Raw genomic sequence first — 23,011 nt, 5'->3', positions numbered from 1 at the left:
GTACGTCGACAGAAATACTCCCTTACGGTGGATTTCCTCGACGCTGATGGTACTAAGATTTTCTAGAATATCAAGAGCCTGACACGTGATGATCCTGTACCGTGGTAGAATCAAGGTGCTTGCCTTCTAAGATCGAGTGATGCAACAGTTCCGACGACTCGGACCGGTGAGGCGAAGCACAGTTCACCACGTAAACCGGTTCCAGTGGGCAGAACTTGAACCGGAAGATGTCTTCCAGGATAGGAAATCTGCGGTCGAAGATGCATTTCAAGATCGTTCTACTGTCAGTCTAAGGAAACTTTGATGCTTCAAAGTAATCCGTATTGTTATATTTTATAAAAAAAATTCATCGATCGTCTTACGGGCAGGTGTGCCTCCGGAGTACGTAAAATCCATCTTTGGTGACGTCGTGCAGCGAAAGTCGTCCAGTGAAAGCGAACTTGATCGGCAGATGGGAGTCGAACAGCGCCCCTATGCACGTGTCCCAGGAAGGGATAACTCTCGCGGTGGATCGGTTGTTCAGCATGCTTGGGTCATCAGGTTTTCACCGGTTCAATTTGAACGATTGCGAATTTCTCTTTTGTACGTTAAAAAATATATCCTGGGGCTTACTAATTTAAATATCTGGCCTGCACGAAAGCGTCAGCCAGAACCGGATCCACGCATAACAATTGAACAATCTGAGCGGCTGCGTTCCTTATTGGAATCGACCGAACGTCGCATAATAGATTGTACAATCTGCTTGGCCCGTGGACCTTCAGAAAAGCGGATCTTCCAACGTTGTCCATGCACAGTACAGAAAGAGCATTGCAACAGGCGATCTTGTAATCGGTCGTTATAGGACACGTCAGCTGACAAAGAAAAATTTGACTTCTTTTAATGCAAAAAGTTTCATTATTCTCTGCGTTAATGTTAAATGTGGAAGTTTACCTCGAAGGATGTGCATATCACATCAATCACGTCAGTGCTAATAATGGAACTTCGTAAAGACTGATTCTTTGCTATTGTTGTTAAGCACTCGACAGCCCCAATCAGGATCTCTATAGGCACCTTCTCTACAGTTTGCTTCATCAGCCATATGAGGTAATTCTAAAGGATTGTTAACATGTCTGGCATAGGTTGAAACCAGGAATTTAAGGCAGTTTAAACTAATAAAGTTACTTGTCCCTGAATGTCCAAGAAATCATGACAATTTTGTATGTCACATTTAAGCAGCTGGGTCAAAGCGAACATGGCTGCTTGCCTAACAGTCCACTTGAAAGTCTCTGTTTTCAGGATGTCTGGAATAAGTGTGTAAATTAGGAATGTAACTATAAGGAAAATTTTAGCATCTGAGCTACCTAAAATATTCTTCATGCAATTGCTATCGGTTAGTTCTTTAGCAGCTTCAGCATATAACGCCATCATACCAATCCCATGGCAGCTGATCTCATACACGCTTGCTTGCATATTGCCCTGCACCGTGTGCACTAAATGATCTATAATACCATAAGAGTAGAGTGCCTACAGAGCAAACGAGTATTGAATCAGATATAGTAGAATTTAAATAAAAAAACTTCAATCCCCAAACCATTGGCATTGTGCAGCTTGGACTTTATAGAATAACATATGTATTACTTTTCTGCCCAAAGGTGTGTATGCTAGGCGCACAGCTACATCAAGGGCTTCCTTCAGCAGGTTCACAGTTACAGGATTATCAGATGCCAAACAAAGAATCCTAAGTGCCTCTGCATGCAGATCTTGCCATTCTTCGTTCTAAATTGATGCAAGTGTACGCCCATTAAATGTTACAGGACACATGCAACCGGATCCTTACATCTAAAAACTTCATCAAAGCTTGGAGACCGTTTGATCTTCTAAAATTATCCTGCATGCTATCATCTTGGTTTCTGCTGACCAAATCAGCCACGATCTTTAGAGCAAGCCTTTGGATCTCGGGATAAGGTGAGTCATAGAGGTCATAGATAAGGTTCAGGTTAAAATTCTGAAAGTTACAGAATAAGTATATATTAAATATCATGGAAATAGCACAAACGTGTACGTCTAAGATTAAAGAAATTTTACAAAATATGTCGTTCAACTGGTCATCCTAGTACACCTTTGTGTTTATGATCGCTATTGCTCCGATAGGATCTTGTAATATATTGTACATAATCTGTAAGTTGTTCCTTTTAACATCCGGGTCAGGTGATTGGAATCTTTCGAACAAAAAATTCATGTGCGGGCACTCCTTTAATAATTGTGCTGCTCCGAACATATCGTTCGATATTTCTGCCAATATCAAAGAGGAGAATTCCTGCATGAACAAATCTTTGTCGTTGATGAGAACCTTCGTGAAATGAAGAATGTAGTAGCCGGTGTCCATCAAGAAATTCCGAACATTCGGGATGCCTATCATTTCCGCTAGTAATTTCGCTGCAAATCTGTGCCCCACGCGACGTGTCAAGGAATATTTAAACATTTATGAAAATGATTAACTTCGCGTAAAATCAACGTGTACTCAAGTCCTTAAATTAAATAACCTTCGCGTGAATAGATCCTCGTGTTCAATCAACGGGATCACACTTTCCACGATCTCGAGATCGAACAAGATTTCCAAATTCCCTTTTGATTTACTGCCGTATTTCGAAAGAGCAGCGGCCGCCGCTAAAAGTACAGGTTGCTCCTGGCATTTCAACAGCAAGATCGCTGTACCAGGATATTTCGCTTCTAAACGAAGTGGATCGAACTTGTATTTACTTTGTTCTTCGCGATCCACCCGTTCCTTTCCCTTCTCCGAACGTTTCTATTTCAAAGTTTACAAGTGAACCAAGGCTGTCGAAAAAAACGTAACGTACACACGCGTATACATAATGTCGATTATTACTTCAATCCTTTTTGGTCCCATGTCTCTTCATTTCAGATTTTCATTAATATTTACAGCGAATGTTCATCGCGACGCTTAACAAACAATATGTGTATAATGAATATTGCCGCAATGAACGAACAAAGATTATTCTTTAAATGCCTAAAGTTTGCTTCGAAAATGTACTTTAATTGTACAATTTATTATACTTAACGGGGTGCTTCTTTGATTGCCATACATTCGATATACGCACTTTTGGTGATTTAATATTATACGCTCTCGAACTTTCTTAACGCGGGAATATAATCTTAAACATTATAGAAAATATATAAAATCTCTCTCTCTCGCACGATATAATAATATATATCTCTCTTCGTGATTTGATACTGCGAATTACTAGAATATAAATGAAATTGTGACAATGGTAAAAAAAAAAAAAAAATGAGATCGGTTTGACTACAACTACGCGTGGTTCTCTAATAATACTACAAACGTAGCCACGTGTGAATATATTGTTTATATATATAATATAGCTGCCTCTTTTATGGTAAAAAAGAGATAGAAAAATGCATATATTCCATTGACGTGATTTTGTCGGTGACTTGTACTATTATAAAATATATTACTATTATAACGTGTGTTGTTCTCTTCGAAAATTACTGACATATCCTACAAGGCACAACATTGATTCTTATAAAGCTAAAATCAGTATAAAAAAAAAACGTATAAAGTAACGATATATATATATATATACACTACAAAAATATGAATTTCTAAATACATATAACAATGACGTATTTATGGACGGATAAAATGTTTAGCCGAACCGTAGAATATTATTCAAATTCAGTCGTTGGAACATTCCTTATTTTTAACCTCGAAATTTATCGTTGGCGGTATCTCTTGTGCGTGAAATATAACTCATCGTTCCGCGATAATGCTAACTACAGTGATCCCTCAATGAATGCGACACGAGCAACGGCGTTATTCCCGCCACTGGTGAATCTCCTTGTGGAACCAATCAAAATAGAGTAAATAGAATCTAAGCAGAGTCTCGAGTTGGGGCAAAGAATAAATTTATGATGGGCTGAAAATCTTTCAGTTTTGCCACGAATGCTCCGAAATCGACTCGAATATGTCGCACTCATCGAGACATTACTGTAGATCTTTTCTTTGCTAGAAATCATTAAATTGTTCTCGGTGTGTCTTTGTCTACAATAAATAAGAAAATCGTGGATAAAGGTACACAATCAAGATTTATACAGCTGTCTGTGGAACACCTTGGACAAGCTGAGTCCTACTTTTCCGCAACGAGGACTGACTCATCGCTTTATTCAGCTTAGGCTGCCCGTTCGGTGAACTGGTAACGAATCCTTCGGTGCGCATATCTTTTAATGAAATATTGGAGTTACTTCTGAGCGATGGAGTCGAGCTGAACTTCCGGTTGTGCGCCAAACGTTCCTGAAGTTTCCCCTCATTCTGTCGTGATATTCTTGCTCTGAGTGGCGGTGCGTCTCGGTACTCGTAAACGTTCTCCTTGGAGGCACGAGTCAGATTCTCGATTCCCTCCGAGGGTTCGTCGTCTCGTACCATCAGGATGTCCCCGCTATAGTAGTGATCAGATTGTCTGGAAGAGTCATCGTAAAAAGGACTGTACATGTATCTGCTTCGGATAAATATTAAAAAATCTGAATGGTAAAATGACACTGCGATAAGAATATTAATTACAGTCTTACCGATAGGAAAGAATCATCGTGAAACCATAGAAACTACGTACAAAGTGTTTAAACACAGCATGAATGAGTAGTGTTATAGTTTACCTGCGTATGATCTGGCAGCCTTAGTTTTGCTGCATGAATTGCAAGTAACGATAAAATTAATCGATGGCATTCTATGAGTGTTAAACCGACATTAACCGAATATAGTTTGAACAGGTGTAAAACCAGAACCATATCCCGCATGCGCTACAGTTATAGCAAGCCCAACCAATCTGGAGTATACGTAGTCATATGGGTTTGGTTCTGTTTACCTTTTCTTACCTTTTGGCGTTACGCCAAAGCATACAGCACACTACAGAGAGCACGATTAAGAGCAGACAGGCCGTAGAAACTGACCAAAATGCAATCTGTAAGGGTTGCTTCGGCTCCCACCAATACTGCAAATGAAGTAGAAACGGATAAATAAATATGCCCCGGATCTAGAGAAATATGCAAGGTAGTGATCTTACTTCGGTGACTGGGGGATACGTAGGCACTAAGCGACCAATAACGGTCGGCAGATAAGAGGACCAAAAAGCGCTTTCCGTTTGTCTGTAATTCAATAAAATTGAACTGTTGTAGGTTGTATTGATGTTCAGGTATCGTAATTGCCCCTGCTTGGCAACGTCCATATGCAAGCCCAAAATTTGGGAAGGTGTAGGATTTCTGGAAAAGAGTAGTGTGATCTGTACTGTATGCTAAAACCTAAAAAAATGGTTGTCTCTATGATATAGCTAAACGTACCCATACGTTGCAAAATTTGAATACGCTTTCATGAAGAAGTGACTCATATTGCGATCATTATCAGTCCACATATCTCGTTTTAGTTTCCATTTCTGAGGGAAGAATTCTATAAAATTGCACTTTCTTATTACAGAATCTTTTACAAATATTTTAAGATATTGTATACCCACCGACATCCATGAAAGGTGCTCCTGTGAGCCAAAGAAGTTCAGCATTGTGAGGCACTCTTCGCCAGTGTGGTAATTTCAGGGTTTCCACAGTTGTGTTCAATACATATAAATAAGTAGGCACATGTTTCTCCACTAAGAGCTTTGCAATTTTGTCGAACGGAGCCACATAATGGAAATCAGTCAGCAGCTGCACACATAATATGATTAATTCCTTTCTATAATAGTAAAGTAAGCATTTACAACTGCAGTACGTTTAACTTACACTGATGTATTGATCGCGAATGTGCGTAATATTTTTTGGATCTGGCCAGTACGTGTACATATATTTTATGGCTTCATAAACGCCTTGAGGATTGAGAGTGTAGTTATACTGAAGAACAAGTTCCCAGATCTTTTGGTCGAATAATTGCGAATCTACTATGTACTGATTCCTTGCCAATGTGGCATTATTATCTGGAATATAAAAATATTATTATATTACATACTCAATAGAGTAAATCATACTTTACTTACATATTAGATAAGCTGCTTCTTGAGTAGTTACACCAGCCATATATGCCAAATTATTTTTGAATCTATGATTTTTAATAGCGTCTTCGGGTATTTCTGTGAAGAAGCGCCAATCAGATGCTCTCCAGTCTTCGTATAAATTATCGCTCGGTACAGTAAAATTCACATCAAACACAGGTGCCCATGGGAACATCCCAACATGTGGTTTCAATTCAGAGTTACCCAGTTCAAGGAAACTTCGACCATCCTTTAAACACTGAATTAACTTCCAACTACTTTCTATGCTGCAACCTAACATTTCAGCATATACTCGGGAAGTATTCTGCGCTCTATACTTGTCTATGATAACTGCCCAGTCTGCTAACGCGGAACCCGACTGAGCTATCACTTTCGATACCATTTCTCTAGTTCTGGGTGCAACCATTAATAAACCAGCACTTGCTGCACCAGCACCTGGACCAAAAAGTGTTATTGCATCGGGATTACCATTGAAAGCTCTAATATTATCGTACACCCATCGTAGTGCCATTGCTTGATCCAAAATCCCATAGTTTCCAGGGCTGTTCTCATCCCCTGTACTTAGAAATCCCAATGCCCCCAATCGATAGTTAATAGATACAACTACTACATTGTAAAATGCAGCCAGCATATGAGCAGGAAATAAGTTACTAGCTCCATGAGCAAACTCTCCACCATGAATATAGAACATTACAGCATACGGTTGAGCTAGTCCAGACCCGATATTGGGTGTGAAAATATTTAAATACAAACAATCTTCGTCTACATCTCTAACTCCTTTAGTGGCACCGGTATATGCACTCGGTTGAGGACACGCTGGTCCCCAGTCAACAGCTTGTAACACTTGCCAACCCCTGTGCGGTCTAGGAGGCTTAAAACGGCCCTCCCTTATAGGTGGCATAGCATAGGGAATACCCAAAAATACGTTCACATATTTTGTCACTCTTTCAACCGGTAAACTCCAAGGTCTGTGTCTTGCTTGTGGATCGTCGTACAAGTAAACTTTAAAACCTTGCACTTGTCCATAGGTGGTAGTGACAGTGATATCTCTTTCCAAGTTTTTGGAATCAGACCGTTCTCTTCCTTGAAGATCCTCCCGCCATCCGCCTAATATTCCAGGCAAAGGTAATCTTGAAGTAGTATCCTTAAAAACAATAATAAATTCTGTAAAAAAAATGCCAGCAACAAAAACACTAACTGCCACTTAAACTATCTCTACTCCTATGATTATAGCGTCAGTATTAATCCAAAACTTAGCATCTCTTTAATTATTTGTATCTCTAAAGTAATTCAACATCTCCGCACTACCATCCTGTAAAAGCACATTATTTATAATCAAGATCACAGAAATCCAACCCTTTCGGATCACCCGGTATATTTGTTCCAATGAAAGTTTTGCATCGCTTATGGGAGTGACCCAGTACACTTAGCTGTGAGCGAACGTTACAATAACGTCATTGATTTTTAAGAGAAACGACGGAATGTTTACAGAGAAAACTATTCAGATCTTCACCCCATTCATCGGTTTTTCTTACACGTTGTTCGGCTTACCTCGTAATGGTATCGATCCTCCGGAGATTTGGTGGGTCCTTTGTAAACAGGGTCCAGGTAACTGGGACGGTAACCGTACCGTCTATCCTTGTAAATATATGTGTCGGTCCGGCGATCGGGCCCATTTGGTGGCACATAGACACCGTCACGGCCATAGTACCGATTACCAGACGATATTTGTTCCTGACACAATACCGTAAACGCAAGGAAACACAGAGGAAAGCAGACGCTACCAAGTGTCCTGGACAGTCTGTACACGGCCATCTTACCGCCGCGTGCTATGCTCTGCCGTCGACTGGCGTTTCACTGCAACCAGGGAGAGAGTGAGACAGGTATGGTTGCTCGTGTGGTGGTAGCAGAACACGCAGGTAATATACGTGTGACACATCCCACATATATATACACACATGATTGTAAACCAGGGAACTCGGTCCTAACAGGAAACCCATAAGAGGAGCCGGGAAAAAGGGAAAGGCACTACGAAAGTAAAATCTTACAACTAGGCGTACGTACGTACATTCATTGAGTAGTAGGTATAGTATACACACGGTGTTGTACGCTAGAGGATGAAACGGTTCCACATAGGTATACAGAGCTTCACGATAAAGAGAACGTTGAACGGTACTCGCGTGTCGTTACGAAATCGACGATAGTCACGAACAGCACGCGGCATGGGCCAACACCCTTTGGGCCCGTCACGTTCGAAAACGATCGTTATTATTCCGCTTCTTGAACCATCCGAACACGGAGAATCATTTTCTGCGCGGAATATTTGAACATTTCGAACGAGATAGATTACTAGAAACCGATTGTGGAAATTAATAAATTATACACTCGAAGGTCCATCGGTTACTTACCGATCACTGAGTTGACGGATCAATACTCCTGTCGATGTACACTCGATCTGGTTCGTTTTCGTGAAACAACTCGAGGCAACATTTTAAAACGAGCTAGAATGGGAGTGAAAATGGTTTATGGTATATTAACGTTGCTCGGTCCAGTGTCCGGAGACCACTGAACGGGCAATGTTGTACTCGAGCGCAAATACGCGCTGCGATCGTTCGCCCACACACCAAGTACTCGCAGGAATGATCGAGGAGCGTGATCTACGAGCCCCTATGATCATCGAGGTATGCCCGTCGCGTGAATGAATGAGTCGACGTGCTGTCGTTCTATCGGGTGAGAACAAATTATGAATATAATTAAACTTTCATTAAAGGCTCTGCATCGATTGATCGAGTAGAATACGTGGACAAAGAAATAAGGAAAATGTTCACCTTTAACTGTAAATGATCTTCCTTTCAAGAAACACCACACGACGACAACGTGTATGAAAATCGTGACGACTACTTCTGTTTCACTCGGAGCATTCTAACGGAGATTACTTGGCTCGTGTAACGGTCACGCTTATCGCGAAGTGATTTTACCTGAAAAAGATTAGATCAGTGACGCTCATCGCAACAATTTCACTGTAATGCTTCGCTTAATACGAACACACATGTGCATACATACAGTGGCTCAGACTGAAAATCGACCTTTCTTATAACAATAAGTAAAAAATATTTCTATATTGATTATAGACATTTTTTATTTGTATTTAGTTAATTTTGCAACGGCGAATAAGGAGCGAATGTAGTGGACGATTTTCAGTGTGAGCCACTAAAAGCCAGATAAATGATTATTATAACATATTTGGTTACCGATCAGCTTCATATTTGCATCTCCAAATGATTATGGCAGAGAATATTGCGAATAGACAACAAGGGTCAAATAAGCGAAGTAAGAATGACACCAGTTGTTTTAGAGAAGCTCGACATCGCGATATTCCGACGTCCCTAAGAATTTCTCCAGCCAGCGGAAGAACAAAGTGAAATGTTTTTTTTTTTTTCATCGCGTCGGTCCTCCCCCCCCCTCGTGTGAGTTCTTCAATTTACAGCAATTGCTGGATTTATTAGCCGTGTTCCCCGCTCGACTTTACTTACATGGCAGTACAGTCCCAGTAAAGAACCGGGCCGAGTTTAATTACGCGCTATCCGCTTGGAATCGTCACGCTCGACGCAGCGGGGTCGGTTTCCAGCGTCCAGAATATAATAACAGTAGCAATCGTAGGATGATAACTGGAAAATTGAAAGGAGTGACTTAGCAATGCAGGAAAATCCATTGGAGATCTGAATAATTCATATATTTTAATTGTCCATAAAAATTGAAATTAATTTTTTAGATCGGTATACATACTTGGAATATATTGGATAATATTGACCATTTTTGGGGCTGATGGGATATGAAACATTTGTAGCTGTAGCTGAGAAATGAAAATCTCCTAAATTCGATCATCCCGTGGCGTCTGCCTTTGTCTCCGACGTTCGCGGAAAGTTGATTTAAATGGACGCTATTAGGCTCGTTGTTCGTGTCCTGTCGTGCGTACATCCCCCCTTCTTTTATGGGAACTTCGACATTAAAATAGTCTTTGAACTCGTGGGAATAAGACCGTGGATGTAATTATCGCGTATTACGTCTCCGCAGTTGTCGTTCGACAACGCAAGTAGCCACTGCATCGGACATCTCATTTACAGTATATTAAACCGAGTAATTTACCCTGTATTGTTACTATTCCAGACAGGAAGAACTGTTAGTTTCCAATAAAACCTTCAATGTTTTATTGTCTCGAAGCGAAATGTTGCTGAAACAAAAAATTTGCTATAATCGCGTTAAAGCTCTCTTGAAACCATGCTATACCTGATAAAAACATTTTCGATCGGTCTGTTAATAACAGAGTAATCTCTACTGATCACGATTCGTGGTTCACCCTGTATATCTTCCTCGGTATTGTTCGTACAGGGAAATCCCCGTAATGGTACCCGACAATCTGCAATAATAAAATGTTACCGTCATTACTGTAGGACCACTAGCCCCTCCGCTGTTTCACTCTTTCGATACCTGTCAATTTCGTTTTCCATGGACAGAAAGAAGTCCTTTGAAGGTGGCAGGGTGGGGGAGGGGACGGGGCAGGGCGATCCATCCCCGACACGTGGTCGAGTTCCTCGAGTGCAGGCACAGATGCACCGGTTGCCAGTGGTCGAAGGGTGGGGGCGGTGCGGTGGTGGAGCTGCTGCTGCTCGCTTACTCCGGGGCCCACTTGTTTCGTCGAAAGGTCGGGCTTGACACTCGAGAGCGCGTTGCCATTCCGACAACATCGGTCCTCGTCGTCCACACGTTAGCTCCTCCAATCGTGCCATTCCTTAAATTACCAATTTCTCATATACATACGAAAAGTTCGTCGGCAACAATCTTCTCGCGAATTCTTCCGAATCTTTCCAACTGGGACCAGGAAGACAGACACGTGGGGAAGTGTTTACTGTATCCGTAAGGTCCATTCGAGTGTCTCCGGGGGCATTTCGCACGGTCCACAAGAGGTGCAACGCGGGCCAGTGACGTACAGCTGAAAGAATGCTCTAAGCAGCTGCTGAGTAACAAAAGTTTCGAATCAGATTTTTACAAAGTTACTAAAGTTTTCGTTGAAATTATTTTTACGCACGTTCGATAAACAATGACGACGGAAACGCTGTCGCGCGAAGTGGACGCGCACATCGTGACCCTGCTCACGAGGATCTCCGCGCTGAAGGAGAATAACCCGGAGCTGATTGAACGGAAACCATCGGTGTCGATCGAGGCACGCAGTTTGGAACTCTGGAGAGCGGTCGCCGTCGAGTGTTTCGCGACATTTCTGTTCAGTCTGGTGGTTTCCGGCGCGGCTGCGTCCTCCGCAGTCTCTGGTAGCGGACTGTCTATCTTGGCAACTGCTGTCGCATCTGGATTCGCTATTGCTGCGATTTCTCTCATCTTTGGGCACATCAGTGGTGAGAATTACTTTGTTTCTACTATCAAACGGGGACCATTCTTTATCAGGAAATTAAACAGAATAAACGAACAACCCGAACGAGATGGGGAGGGTATGTAAAACATAAAATACCAGAAGGGATCGTTATTTAATCCTTAAGTTGTCGATCTTTGTTTACGTTCGCTTGGAATTGCTTTCGATTTCGTGATAAAGAATGGAGAAGGTCAATTAGGAGAGTAACATTTTGCTGCGAGTGTCCCGTTAACTGTGCCAGAGCCGCGCGAGTCTTCTGGTGGAAACGTCGCGCGGAGATATCGCTCCTCGTCGCGTTTACAGCTAACCCTCATAGTTCCTCTCGATTGGCTCGTTAACCGATTCTGCTGTTTCTGGCTCGCCAATATACAGTTATAGTCACAATTAAGTATACACCTTACAAAGGTGAAGTTTGTATAATACTTCTGTAGCATCCTACTATTGTAAGATCATGGCAGTGATATAATTTGATACGATTTTCTTAACATTTTCGGGATGAATAGGCAGGCGAAAAATTCGAAGCTGTGACCACAAAATTTTTCAACATGGTGAATTTACTATTATAGTTTGGGGCTCTTTAAAATCAAGTTCAGCTGCAGATGTATTCATGGGTCTTTTAGTAAGATCGTGGCCCAAAATATACAGCAAAGGTTGTTAAAAATTGTTTGCTGGACAACACTTTCAATATGAGAGAAATCAATATGAACAAATCCTATACTTTCAAAGTGTATACTCACTTTTGACTCTCACTGTATGTACGTAGCTTAGGCGGCAAGAATCAATGAAAAGCCCTCGACAAATACATTTGCACACACACACACACAGTCGTGTGTTTAATGTTCCTCGTTGCCGTCTAAGCGAAACACGATCGCGTACATTAGTTCAGCACGGCGAGAATACTCTCGACAAACGAATAGGAGCACGCGTTTGCGTCTGGAAGTTGATCGTGATCCGTGTTTGGGTAGCTCTAACCAGCGACATTTAATCTTGTCGCCTATCCATACGTATATATTATCCAAGAATCACTTCGTATTACGGAGTAATCGGCTTAGCGGGAATAATTAGACTGCGAATTTTATGCATTTGTAGATTACATTGCACAGGGGACAAAGCATAAGAAAATAGAGTTAATTATAAAATAGAGTTATTAAAACTTTGATATTTAATATTTTACCAACTGGTAGACTATTAAGAGATTTTTTAGTGGTTTTAGATATAGTGACTCACAGGTGTTTGTTCGCGAAAGACCTGTCATTTCTGTATGACCAAATCATGCACAAAAATGTGAAATTTATTTCAGAATTCGACAAAATTTGTCACAGGATGATAAAAGTATATATAAATAGAAATTGCATATAGATTTTTAGACTTAATTGTTATTTTATGTGAACGCATTCGTGAGTCACTGTAAAAAATCTATTAATTTACCTTAGATCGGATCTAGAATTAGAATTTACGAATATTATATATTTATGTATGTGTTTTACGTATATATTCCGGGGCTGGAAAGTCATTGCCCCACTCTAATCCCTCGGAATTCGTGAACCGGCAATAAAACCATAAAACGCTTTTGGACGCGCAGGTGGCCACGTGAATCCAGCTGTCTCGGTGTCTTTCGCTCTCTGCCGACGGATTTCTCTGCTCCGCGCTGCTCTCTACGTCGCTGCACAATGCGGAGGTGGAATAGCCGGCGCAGCGATGCTCTATGGGTAAGTTATCCTGAAAAACAATATTAATTATCGATAGCAGAATGTTTTCAATTGATAGAAATCTCTACATAAAGATTACAAGTCGGTTTTAACAGTACACTCACGAGCAAACTCGGCTTCCGTTGGGGGAAAAAACGGTATAGGGAATAAGGGCCTCCTACCATTTGGTAAATTTATTTCAAGTACTGAAATAAATGTTAAAATCGACTGTTAAATTGGCATAAATTTCAGTGATTCCCATACCAAGTTGTAGGATGCTTTTCTCAGTTAAGATTTTTTTTTTAATTTCCACGTCAGTGTACCTACTCGAGGTTCGAAGAAAAAAAAAAAATAAATCATCATGAACGTCGAACGGGAAGAACGGTCGAGATTACGCTGTCTCGAGGTAGCAGCTGCCAGATACGGAGGTCGATTAGGCCGTGCGAGGTTTCTGGATGTTCCTTAACCATTTTTGCTCTCCTATTCGGTCGAGTATCCACGAACACAGCGACTCCTCCGTGCAAAAGACAAATACATTTGGATATTCGTTTCTCGAGGAAGTTAGAATAACTGAGTTGAACGTTAGGCAGGGTGGGTCGAGGCGAAGCAGATGATACGTACAAAAGGTGTAGCAAACCACCGGGTATCGTGCAACGCAAACAGGACACGATACTGATAAATACTTAAGGAAAAGTGTACCTACGCTGTATACACCCGAGAGTGCAATGCGATAGAGCGCAACCGTGTGTATTCCTAAGTTTACAAACATCCTTATCTTGGGTCAACGAATAACATAGGAGAGAATAATCGTTTATCCGTGGTTCGAGATTTTCGTGGTATTATCATACATCCAGTTAGCCAACCTGCAAAGCTAAATTGTGTCCAGTATCTGTTATAAAGTTATGACAAGTTTTATGCAAGATTTATTATAAACAGGGCTTGAAACTGTTCCGAAAATAACTGTTTCAAGAACCTAAACCGAAATCATAACAGTTTTCAAGCCCTGGTTATAAACACTTTGCGCGCAGATAGGCAGCAAATTGGTCTCAAACCTTGTTTCGGTTTTGCCTTCAATTTGACATAGGTCATGTTGCAAGACTTGCTGCCAATTTGCTTTACCATTTTGACAACTGGCGTTGCCTGCAAAACGGAAGTCAAACGTGGAAACAGATGACTATGGCTTTTTAGACAACTTTTGTCATATATTGCTGGCAATTTACTCGAAAGTTTTACATGACTGGTTACCAGGATACTTTCGTCGGTGTTCCGCGTCTGTATTATTAGTTCATGGAGGCATCGAACGGGTCTGTAATTGTCGGCGGAGCGCCGAGGTACGGGACCGATGATCTCGCGATGATCCAATACGGCGGAGAAAAGGCTCCTCTTTCCGACGAGAAACGCCCGCGGCTCCGACTGCTCGGCTCGTGCACGTGCCCCGATCACCGTGCGCCCGTGCTTCAAATATCGCGAGAGAAAAATGAAAGAAAAAGAGCTCGACCGACCGGCTTGCCTCTGACCACCTCTGTTCGTCCCAACATCGTATAGGCCGGATGTATCCAAGTGGAGAAAAGGACGATATGCGACTCTAAAACATTGAAAGCGCAGTTATTATTATATCGTGCAGGGGAATTTTTAATCTGAATGATATATACCACAGTTTTTTACTTTATTGAGATCTAAATTAATCTTACCTCTCTGGAAATACTTTAGGACTTTACAGACGAATTTTAGGTAAACCTTCCGGGGGCTCTGTTGGTGAAATGGTCATTTGGAGTGGAACTGTGCCAGTTCCAGTTCCATCGTTATTTGTGTTATCTTCGTTCATCGACTCGTATTTTTTGGTTCCTCTTAAAAATGGGTACCATTTATGGGGCACCATCGTGAGGCAATATGGGTCGTCGAAGATCAAGCGAACACCATTTTTTACTGAAAATAATTTTGTATGTTCGATTTAATGAAGGATTGTACAACGTAGTTGGGATTTTGATAAATATCCTGGAATTTTGTCAGATTTCTGGAAATCTTGAGTCAGTAGACAAATTAGGTTTGGACACAGGCGACCCTAAATTCATTGTTTAGATGAAGAGTTTCGAATAATAAATCAAAGCTAAAAAGTATTTCGCCATTTATTAAACATGGTAAGTCCAATTTTCATACTAAAATAACATTTCTTCTCGAACGAATAGACACATAGGAAACAATTATTCAATCTCGTAATCTGTTACAACGTCAGGATGACGATCTTAAATACCGTTCCGTTTCAATATTTATTATAAAATTCCGCCCAACTCTGCCACGTAGGGTTAACTGCCCTCCGAAGATATACAGAGACCAACATTCGCAGTCTCACCCTACAAAAACCTAGAATCAAATACTACTTCCAACATCATTCTTCCTCACAGTTCCCGTTTCATTATGTCCACTCGCGTGTTGTCCGCCACGGGGTAAAGTGTACAGTTCAGTTTCACATGAAGAGTGTCGAAATGCCTAGCGCGTGAAGATTAGAAGCGTGATGTTGTAGGGACGAGGGAGAGGCGAAGACGACGAGAGAAAGAAAGATTAAAAAGCATCGGAGAGCGTGGCTCTTAGGGAGAAAGGGCAGCAAAGAGGCACGCGTAATTGGCAGCGTGGCCAGGGGGCGAGGAGGGAGGGGAGGGGGGAAGCTTCCTCGAAGGTGAGCACCTGCCTCGTTCCTCGAGTCCTGCGGCAGGCCACCGCCTCGCAGCTGCCGCAGATGTTTCGTGGACCAAAAAAGATCCGCGAGACACAGTGGTAGGAGGAGGAGGAGGAGGTGGGGGGACGGATCGAGCGTGTGTGTGCGGGAAAGAAGACGAAGATAATGAATACCTATGCGCACGGCCGAGGTGGGACAAGTTTCACGACGCGATCGACTCATTGAAGTAGGGACATGCCGTGATCCAGGGAGCAGATGTTTCTCCGTGCGTTTTCGAAGATCATTGTCCTCCTTCTCCTCGTACCGTTCTTTTCCTATCTTACTTCTTTCTTCGAGCTCGTCCCGGCTCGAGCTTCTGGCTCTTGCCACTTGTCCGCTCGAAATTAGGCGTTCACGGTCCGAACCGGAAGCCACTCTGGCGAACGAGAATCAAGCTTTAGAAATCGGTGGGTGTACAGAAAGGGGGTCGTTACTTCTGGGGTAGATAGTAATTGCGAAATTACGAAAAATGTAATTATACAGATGCGTTGAAATATTAATATTTTAATAATAAGTTGTGTTGTGTAAGTAGCGTACGGAAAGAAATTGTAAAAAGAGGTATTAAAATTGTGGAAAACCTTCTGTGATCAGGAGACAATGAAAGGATAATTCTGTGCGGTACGATAGCTCCCGAAGCGAAAGAAAAAGTTGTTCATCACTTTGAAAATATTAATTTTTCTGTGCGTGTACTATCTATATCCCAGATGTTATAAATCCTTTTTTTTTTTTCGTATCACCCTGCATAGCTCCTGGAGACCGAAATACTGAAAAATGGAGATTCGTATAGGGTGAGGGAGAATCGGTTTACGAAATGAAATTGGAATTACGAGCATCATACCTGTTCCCTTGTATTATTTATCTCTGAATCCTCGAACGAAGATTCCCCTTGCATCGACTCCTGTGTGTAGGATCCATGTACTTTTTTTCTGTTCGAACGGTCGTTCCTTTCCCTCGTTTTCACGTCTGCGATTTCCATCGGGAAAAGCTCTCTCGCGAGTGTGTTTCAAAACCTGAAACGGTAATGGAAGGATAATGACTGTCGAGAAGCGTCGTCTGCGGTCATTGGGGGGTGATCCTACTCTTTTTTTGACGACCAGGGAGTGTCGATGAAATTTTCACTAAGGGTAGTCGAATATAGGGGCGTTGTTCTATTCTACGACCCTCGTGCGATCGAACAGTTAGGGGGGGTCCATGAGCTTCCCTCTACGCAACCTGCGTGAACCTGCGACCCCACGGTTACAGGTAACTTCGTCGAATACTTCGAAGAACAGGTGAACGTGTAGAAACAATCAGATACTACGAAAAATAGACTAATTGAAAATTCAAAAACCGTGTAGATTACTCCATAAAAATCTATATTCGCATAAATATTCAAAATCCATTTGAAAGTACAATAAATGTTGGATGAATGTTCGAAGGCTCCTCGGCACATACAATTAAATTTTTCATAAACTACTGGTCATATGCGACTGGAAGAACTATCATTGGCTTCAGAATTCCAAGGTCTACCACTGTGCTGAACCTCATTAAAAAATCAGCATTAAACCTGGGGACCCGTCCTTGTCAGCGCCGAGGAACCTTCTTATCGAAAATTTACTCTATATCCATCATCTAGAGTTGAAATCTCAAATGTACGCTCAGTCTGCTCCAGTACAGTTGATATACTATATTTAGAGATCGTATCGATTCTACTCGGAAAAGAAAAAATAGAAAAGAAGTACGATAAACAATCGAATGTTTGCTATCGGTTGGTGTGCATCTCATCGGGGCGTTGTTCGTCGACAGACCCGTCATCATCGGGAGACGAAACCACCCTCTGACCACCATATGACCGCACAAAGAGACAACAAGTGCGCGATATGTACCGAAATAATAATCGAACAATACTCTAGTTAACCGGTCGAGTTCGTCATCCCTCTGGAGGAATCGCGCGTCTCTGGGGACGCAGCCCCGTGCAAAAAAAAAGACGAAGGCAAGAGAGAGAGAGAGAGAGAGAGAGAGAGAAAAAAAGAAGAAGGGGGTTGGCAAGGTAGGGGGGCGCATATTCTTGCATCTGTTGCGAATGGTCGATGGCACCGGTGGCCGTTTGTAAAACACACGATATCCTTCCATTCTGGCCGAGGGGTGACCCCGCTCTTGCTCCCACTGCGACACTTCGCTTTCACCCTGGAATATAAATAAAAAAAAAAAAGATAGAAAATAGAGACGAGACTTCGGGGGGGGGGGGGGGAGTGGAGTAAGCAGATATTATGGGAGAATCGGAAACCACGAGAGATAGAGAGTCTAACTATCCGTAAAGAATTTAATAATGCCCGGGGCTACAAGATTTTCCCATTACATCCACGGAGACTTTAACGACGCGAGACAGCCGTTTTTAAAAGCCAGATTTTATGGGGGTACGGTCTACGATTCGTTCGAATTTCAGTGTTCAATTGTGTGAGTATATTTTCAGTATGATAATGCACTCGTATATTTTATGATATTTAGTATTTGTATCATTTCATTAATTTAATTTCAGTATGCATGGTACTTATTATTTATTTTTTAATATTATAAGACTGTTCATCAAGAATGAATATAGCTTCAGTATTTTCATTGATAGATTCTAGCTATAGACCCGGGGACCGTACTCCAAAGGTTAAATATAAGATAAAATCGGCCGTGATTTTTTCCGCTGAGATTCTTCTCGGTGAATCCACGGCCAGCCCAGGGGGAGAAGAACGCGGCGGTGGTATAAACCTATTTGTCAAGGGAGTTTGCCCACCACGAACCCGAGGAAACAGCTGTGAGGAAGCAGGTGTGTTGTGACGTCGGGCAAGACAAGCGGCGCGCGTGGCGAGCCGGATGTCCAGCCGAAGAATCAACCCCGTCGCGGCGTTTCCTGTCCCGTGAAATCATTACCAATGCAAAATCGGGGTCTTCTTCAATAAATCTGGTCGACTCGTCGAAACCCCTGCTGTCGGTTACAATCCTTGTAACTTCGGTTTCGAATCCTCAACTTGAGCGAATTATCGTTCTTTTGTTAGTAGTCCAATTGCATTTGTTTTAACTATTTCAATCAATGGTGTCTTCTTAATTTTTGTTTCTATTATCCTGATGTATTGGATGCTCAAGGCTCGACTAGAACCATTTGTGGTGAATGCATAATAATTATCGTGATTTACAGCAGTGAAATAAACAAAACTGTCGTTTATATAAATATCGAAGGAAGGGAATCTAGAGTGCAGGAACTCATCGGTGACACGCAATATCCTAAGCTTTCTTGAAAACCCGTTGATATTAGGTTCTTAAGTCGTGCCCCATCGTGGGCCTCTTTGAATCACCCGGCTCTGCCATAGACCTTCGGATTTTCTTTGAAGATCATCTCGTCGATCGTCCCGTCGATCAAATATATAAGGACGTTTAATCGTAAGGTTTTCGTGCTCTCTGGTACGTTGGATCGTGGTCTGATCTCTCCTCCCCCGTGTTCGTCGACTTGAAAGCATTTGAATCTTTGGCTGATTTAAACAAGGAACGTACACACCTAAAAGAGAAATGAAATTGTACATATGTATATATAAATCAACGAAAAATATTTTCATCAAGGGTGGAAACTTGCATACACGAAATTCGATAAAATATAAGAATCGCCTGATTTTGCAGCCTGAACATTTCACATTTCAGTAAGCGTGTATATAAATAAAAGTTCCCATTCTACCGATGTATAAGGAGAGAAACTGTTGTCCGACCGAAAATGTAGCGTGAAAGCCAGGTGGGTCAGGTAGAGCCGTTTTCAGTAGGAACACTTTACCTGCTCCGTGGAGCACCTTTTACTGTCAGCACAAAGCGCGCTGGTCGCGATTTCAGCTTTTACAGCTACTACGCCCGTTCCGAAGACCCTCCCCTACCTCCCTCTGGTTCTCCGCTCTTTCGAGACGTTATTTCGAGCGACAGAATATAACGTGCACCAAAGTAGATATATATACAGGGTGAAACAAAGAATAGGGTCCATAACTTCTGAAGCAGATCGTAAAGGCAAGGGGTTAATATTTCCAAAGTTATAAACAATTTTTCATTTCGGTTTAACCTTGTGACCCTCACTTCGGGACCTATCGTACCGTATGGAAACAAGAAAAGAAAATTATAAAAAACAACTAATAAAGATTGTAGAAAAAAAGATTGTTTATAATTGTGAAAATGTTAATTTTTTAATCCATCCGTAATATTTTTAATTCCTCATTTGACAAGTGACTATTTGCCTCAGAAGTTATGAACTCTATTTTCGTTTCACCCTATATACCGTGTCCTGTGTCGTCGAGACGAACGACCGCGCCTCTTCGTCAGTAAAAATAAATTGTCACCAGAGCGACAAAAAAGCGTGGAGCATGTGGCCCGATTCTCCTCCGTCACCTCTTGAACCACCGACAAGCGGGGTCGTTCCTCCTTTAAACTAAATATTTGTTTCGCGCTGGGAAAATTTACGCCTCGCGGCTCTTACCCCGAATCTTGCGTGTGTATAACACGATCTTGACGGAACGACCACTTTAGAGGTGTACTTGCTGGAGGATCCTCTGTGGGAACCGCTGTAATGACACAGAGTCCACGAATCTGCGTTTTAAAACACGTGACAGATGTTATGTACTCTGAAATGGAATATAATTTTTAACCGTTAAGTGTATTAAGTCTTTCCTTTGATTTTAGCGATTCATGTACAGCCACGAGTAAACTCTGCTTCCTCTAGGGGAGAAAGCAATGTAGGTGTAAGGGCCTACTACCACTTGGTATTGGGAATTACTGAAATTTATGCCAAATTAACATTTAACATTTATTTTAGTACCTGAAAGAAATTTACCAAGTGGTAGGAGGGCCTTACTCCGTTTTTTCCCCTAGTGGAAGCCGAGTTTGCTCGTGAGGGTACAGATTCTACTACATACTTTAGTAGTCGATCTTCTTCCAGATCACCTATTATACCAGTATTTTACATAGGTATACAGTATCCTCTTTTATCGGCTGTTCTTGAGGTTCGTTCAGAATCGTCCGCAGAGATTCGCTGTCTGTAACACGAATTGTATAGTTAAAAAAATCACACAGTTTTGAATAGGAAGTACGTAAAAGAATCGATGCTGCGGAGGAAAAAGGGAGGGCGGCTGCGGAGCGAAAGGGGCCGGGTTTAGGTTCGGTGAAACGGAGCAGGATGCCAACAGATGGTCGCGCGACCACGTGTCCGTTCTCAAGAATCTTCCCGGTTCCTTGATCACAGGCTGTGCGATTAGATGCACGCGTAACGTACCCATTTAAGGAAGAACAAAATGAAACGTTGGTCACCGGTGACCCCCACGGCAGTCAACGTGTTAATAAAATAAAGGAATTTCTGTTTGATGCCAGTTTTTGCAAAGTAGACAAAAATCTATATTTGCATGAAAATCCACAGTCTATTTATAATAGAAGTGTTTATATTGGAGCTTATTATACGACGAACGATAAAACCGACGAGAAAGAAATATTTCTTCTTCGCTGTTATCGCAGCTCCAACATAATCGTACCCTTAGAAGGCCATATTTCTTAATCTCTCCAGAATCATATTTTCTCTACCTCGTTCACTCTTTCGTCTGAATGATAATCTGGCCCAGTTGCCGGCACAAGCTGCGGACGCGCAGGATATTCAACAATAGGAATATTTTCTGACGATCATTGATGGCTACGCGTTGGCGACTCCAGGGGGATGAAAGGATCCTATTGACCTGTTAAGGCGGAGGAAGAACTGGGGCCAGCTGTCCGAAGATCGTTGCAAGATCCTTCTCTCTCTGTGTGTATGTGGATCCTACATAAATCGTGCGCAGGCGGCGCAGCGTGGCTTTCTACGGGGAAACACGTGCCGGCCACATGTTGCACAAAAGGAATATCCTCCTCCCGTGGTCCTTTCGAGCGTCGTTGGCGCGCAAGTCCCGGTTCACAAAGGAGCTTTAGGAGGCCCCATAAATGATGATTCCCTTTCGGGGCCTTCGGGATCGAACGGCGAGGCGCACGGGGCAGATGTTCGCCGCCTTCGGAGACGTCGATCCGTTACGAACGGGGGATGATGCAGGCAGCCAGCCAGCGACCGTAGAATAGATGAGGAAGAAAAAAAAAGCAGTGAAATTTACGAGCGTTCTGGTATTCCCGATCGTGCAGCGTTCCTTCCGTTTAGAAGTTTTTTCTTCTCGATGGTATACTTAGTCCAGGCGTCGAGTGGGAGTTATGGCGGTTCGTTCATAGGAGAATATATGCTGCAGGCTGGATTCGAAAATTCTCCGATCGATCGGTCGATAGTGACGAAGCAAGGCAACTTGTGGTCACGTCTGTAATAATGATTGTTTTGTAATAACTGTTTGTGAATAGTTATAGTTAGACTGCGGATTATATGCATTTATAATGTGATAAATGGTAACACTAATGATCAGATCTAAAACATTCGCCTAACTATAAGTTGACGAAGCTGATCAAATGGTCATTGCCTCCCTTTGCTTATAATTACTGACTCGACTCATTGGATGACGAACGTACCACTGCATTCGACTTATTTTTCTTGAATTCATCGTCGACCTTCCTCAAGAAGAGCTCTATGCATCGTCGAACGAACGGACAAAAGTATAATCAGCGATTCTTCTTTTCTTGAATTCATCGTCGACCTTCCTCAAGAAGAGCTCTATGCATCGTCGAACGAACGGACAATAAGTGGGTCTACGCGCTTCCTGCTGCCTTTCTTCGGTCGTTTCCTCCCGTTTCTTCGAAGGGAATAGAATTCGTACCCGACCTGCTCTGCTCCCGTTCCTTCGAAGAATACACACCCCGGTTCGTTGCTTCGAATTTCTTCCTTGGGCGACGATGTACAGGAAACCGTGAAGGTACACCTGAAAAATAGATGAAATCAATCTTGTTCCACCCTCTGAAGCCCGAATAAACCACAAAGAAGGAACAATTCTACCTAAAAGTACCAATTCGAGGAATTATTTCTTGTAGCAATTTCGAATATCTCTGCTGAGTGGTCCAGAGAATCCAGGAAGCTGTTCTTCTCGGTTTCACGTAAAGGTCACTCGATACTCCCGGCGCATCTCAGGACAGTACTTTCTCACGAATTTTTTTTCTCGATGGCTGAGAACATTGTTCGAGATGCTTTCAGTGTTCA

At 42.1% G+C, this 23,011-nt stretch overlaps 3 protein-coding genes across 3 annotated transcripts in view; 1 reads left to right on the top strand and 2 right to left on the bottom strand.

Annotated features, from left to right (window-relative positions):
- Positions 1 to 611: 611 nt before the first annotated feature.
- Positions 612 to 2,552, bottom strand: LOC107192610 (armadillo repeat-containing protein 3-like). The gene is made up of 6 exons (XM_015581908.1): positions 2,099 to 2,552; positions 1,817 to 1,984; positions 1,341 to 1,503; positions 1,162 to 1,280; positions 931 to 1,089; positions 612 to 851 (listed from the first exon to the last, which is right to left on the bottom strand). The coding sequence occupies exons 1-6, from the start codon at positions 2,459 to 2,461 to the stop codon at positions 612 to 614; spliced, it is 1,212 nt and encodes a 403-aa protein (XP_015437394.1). The 5' UTR covers positions 2,462 to 2,552.
- A 1,452-nt stretch (positions 2,553 to 4,004) lies between these two features.
- On the bottom strand, positions 4,005 to 7,859 carry LOC107192553 (cholinesterase-like). Its single transcript, XM_015581840.1, has 8 exons — positions 7,596 to 7,859; positions 6,030 to 7,188; positions 5,779 to 5,969; positions 5,517 to 5,703; positions 5,347 to 5,482; positions 5,073 to 5,268; positions 4,885 to 5,000; positions 4,005 to 4,472 (listed from the first exon to the last, which is right to left on the bottom strand). Exons 1-8 carry the CDS (start codon positions 7,857 to 7,859, stop codon positions 4,103 to 4,105), a joined length of 2,619 nt encoding a protein of 872 aa, XP_015437326.1. The 3' UTR covers positions 4,005 to 4,102.
- Positions 7,860 to 11,142: 3,283 nt separating this feature from the next.
- Positions 11,143 to 23,011, top strand: part of LOC107192621 (neurogenic protein big brain) — a 16,777-nt gene continuing 4,908 nt past the window's right edge. The window contains exons 1-2 of the mRNA XM_015581924.1: positions 11,143 to 11,452; positions 13,049 to 13,175. Of these exons, the coding sequence (XP_015437410.1) occupies positions 11,143 to 11,452; positions 13,049 to 13,175 (437 nt within the window). The remainder of the gene's footprint in view (positions 11,453 to 13,048; positions 13,176 to 23,011) is intronic.

Source organism: Dufourea novaeangliae, unplaced genomic scaffold (genome assembly GCF_001272555.1).
Source record: "Dufourea novaeangliae isolate 0120121106 unplaced genomic scaffold, ASM127255v1 scaffold355, whole genome shotgun sequence".
Lineage (NCBI taxonomy): Eukaryota > Metazoa > Arthropoda > Insecta > Hymenoptera > Halictidae > Dufourea > Dufourea novaeangliae.
This window is presented reverse-complemented; position numbering and strand designations above follow the sequence as displayed.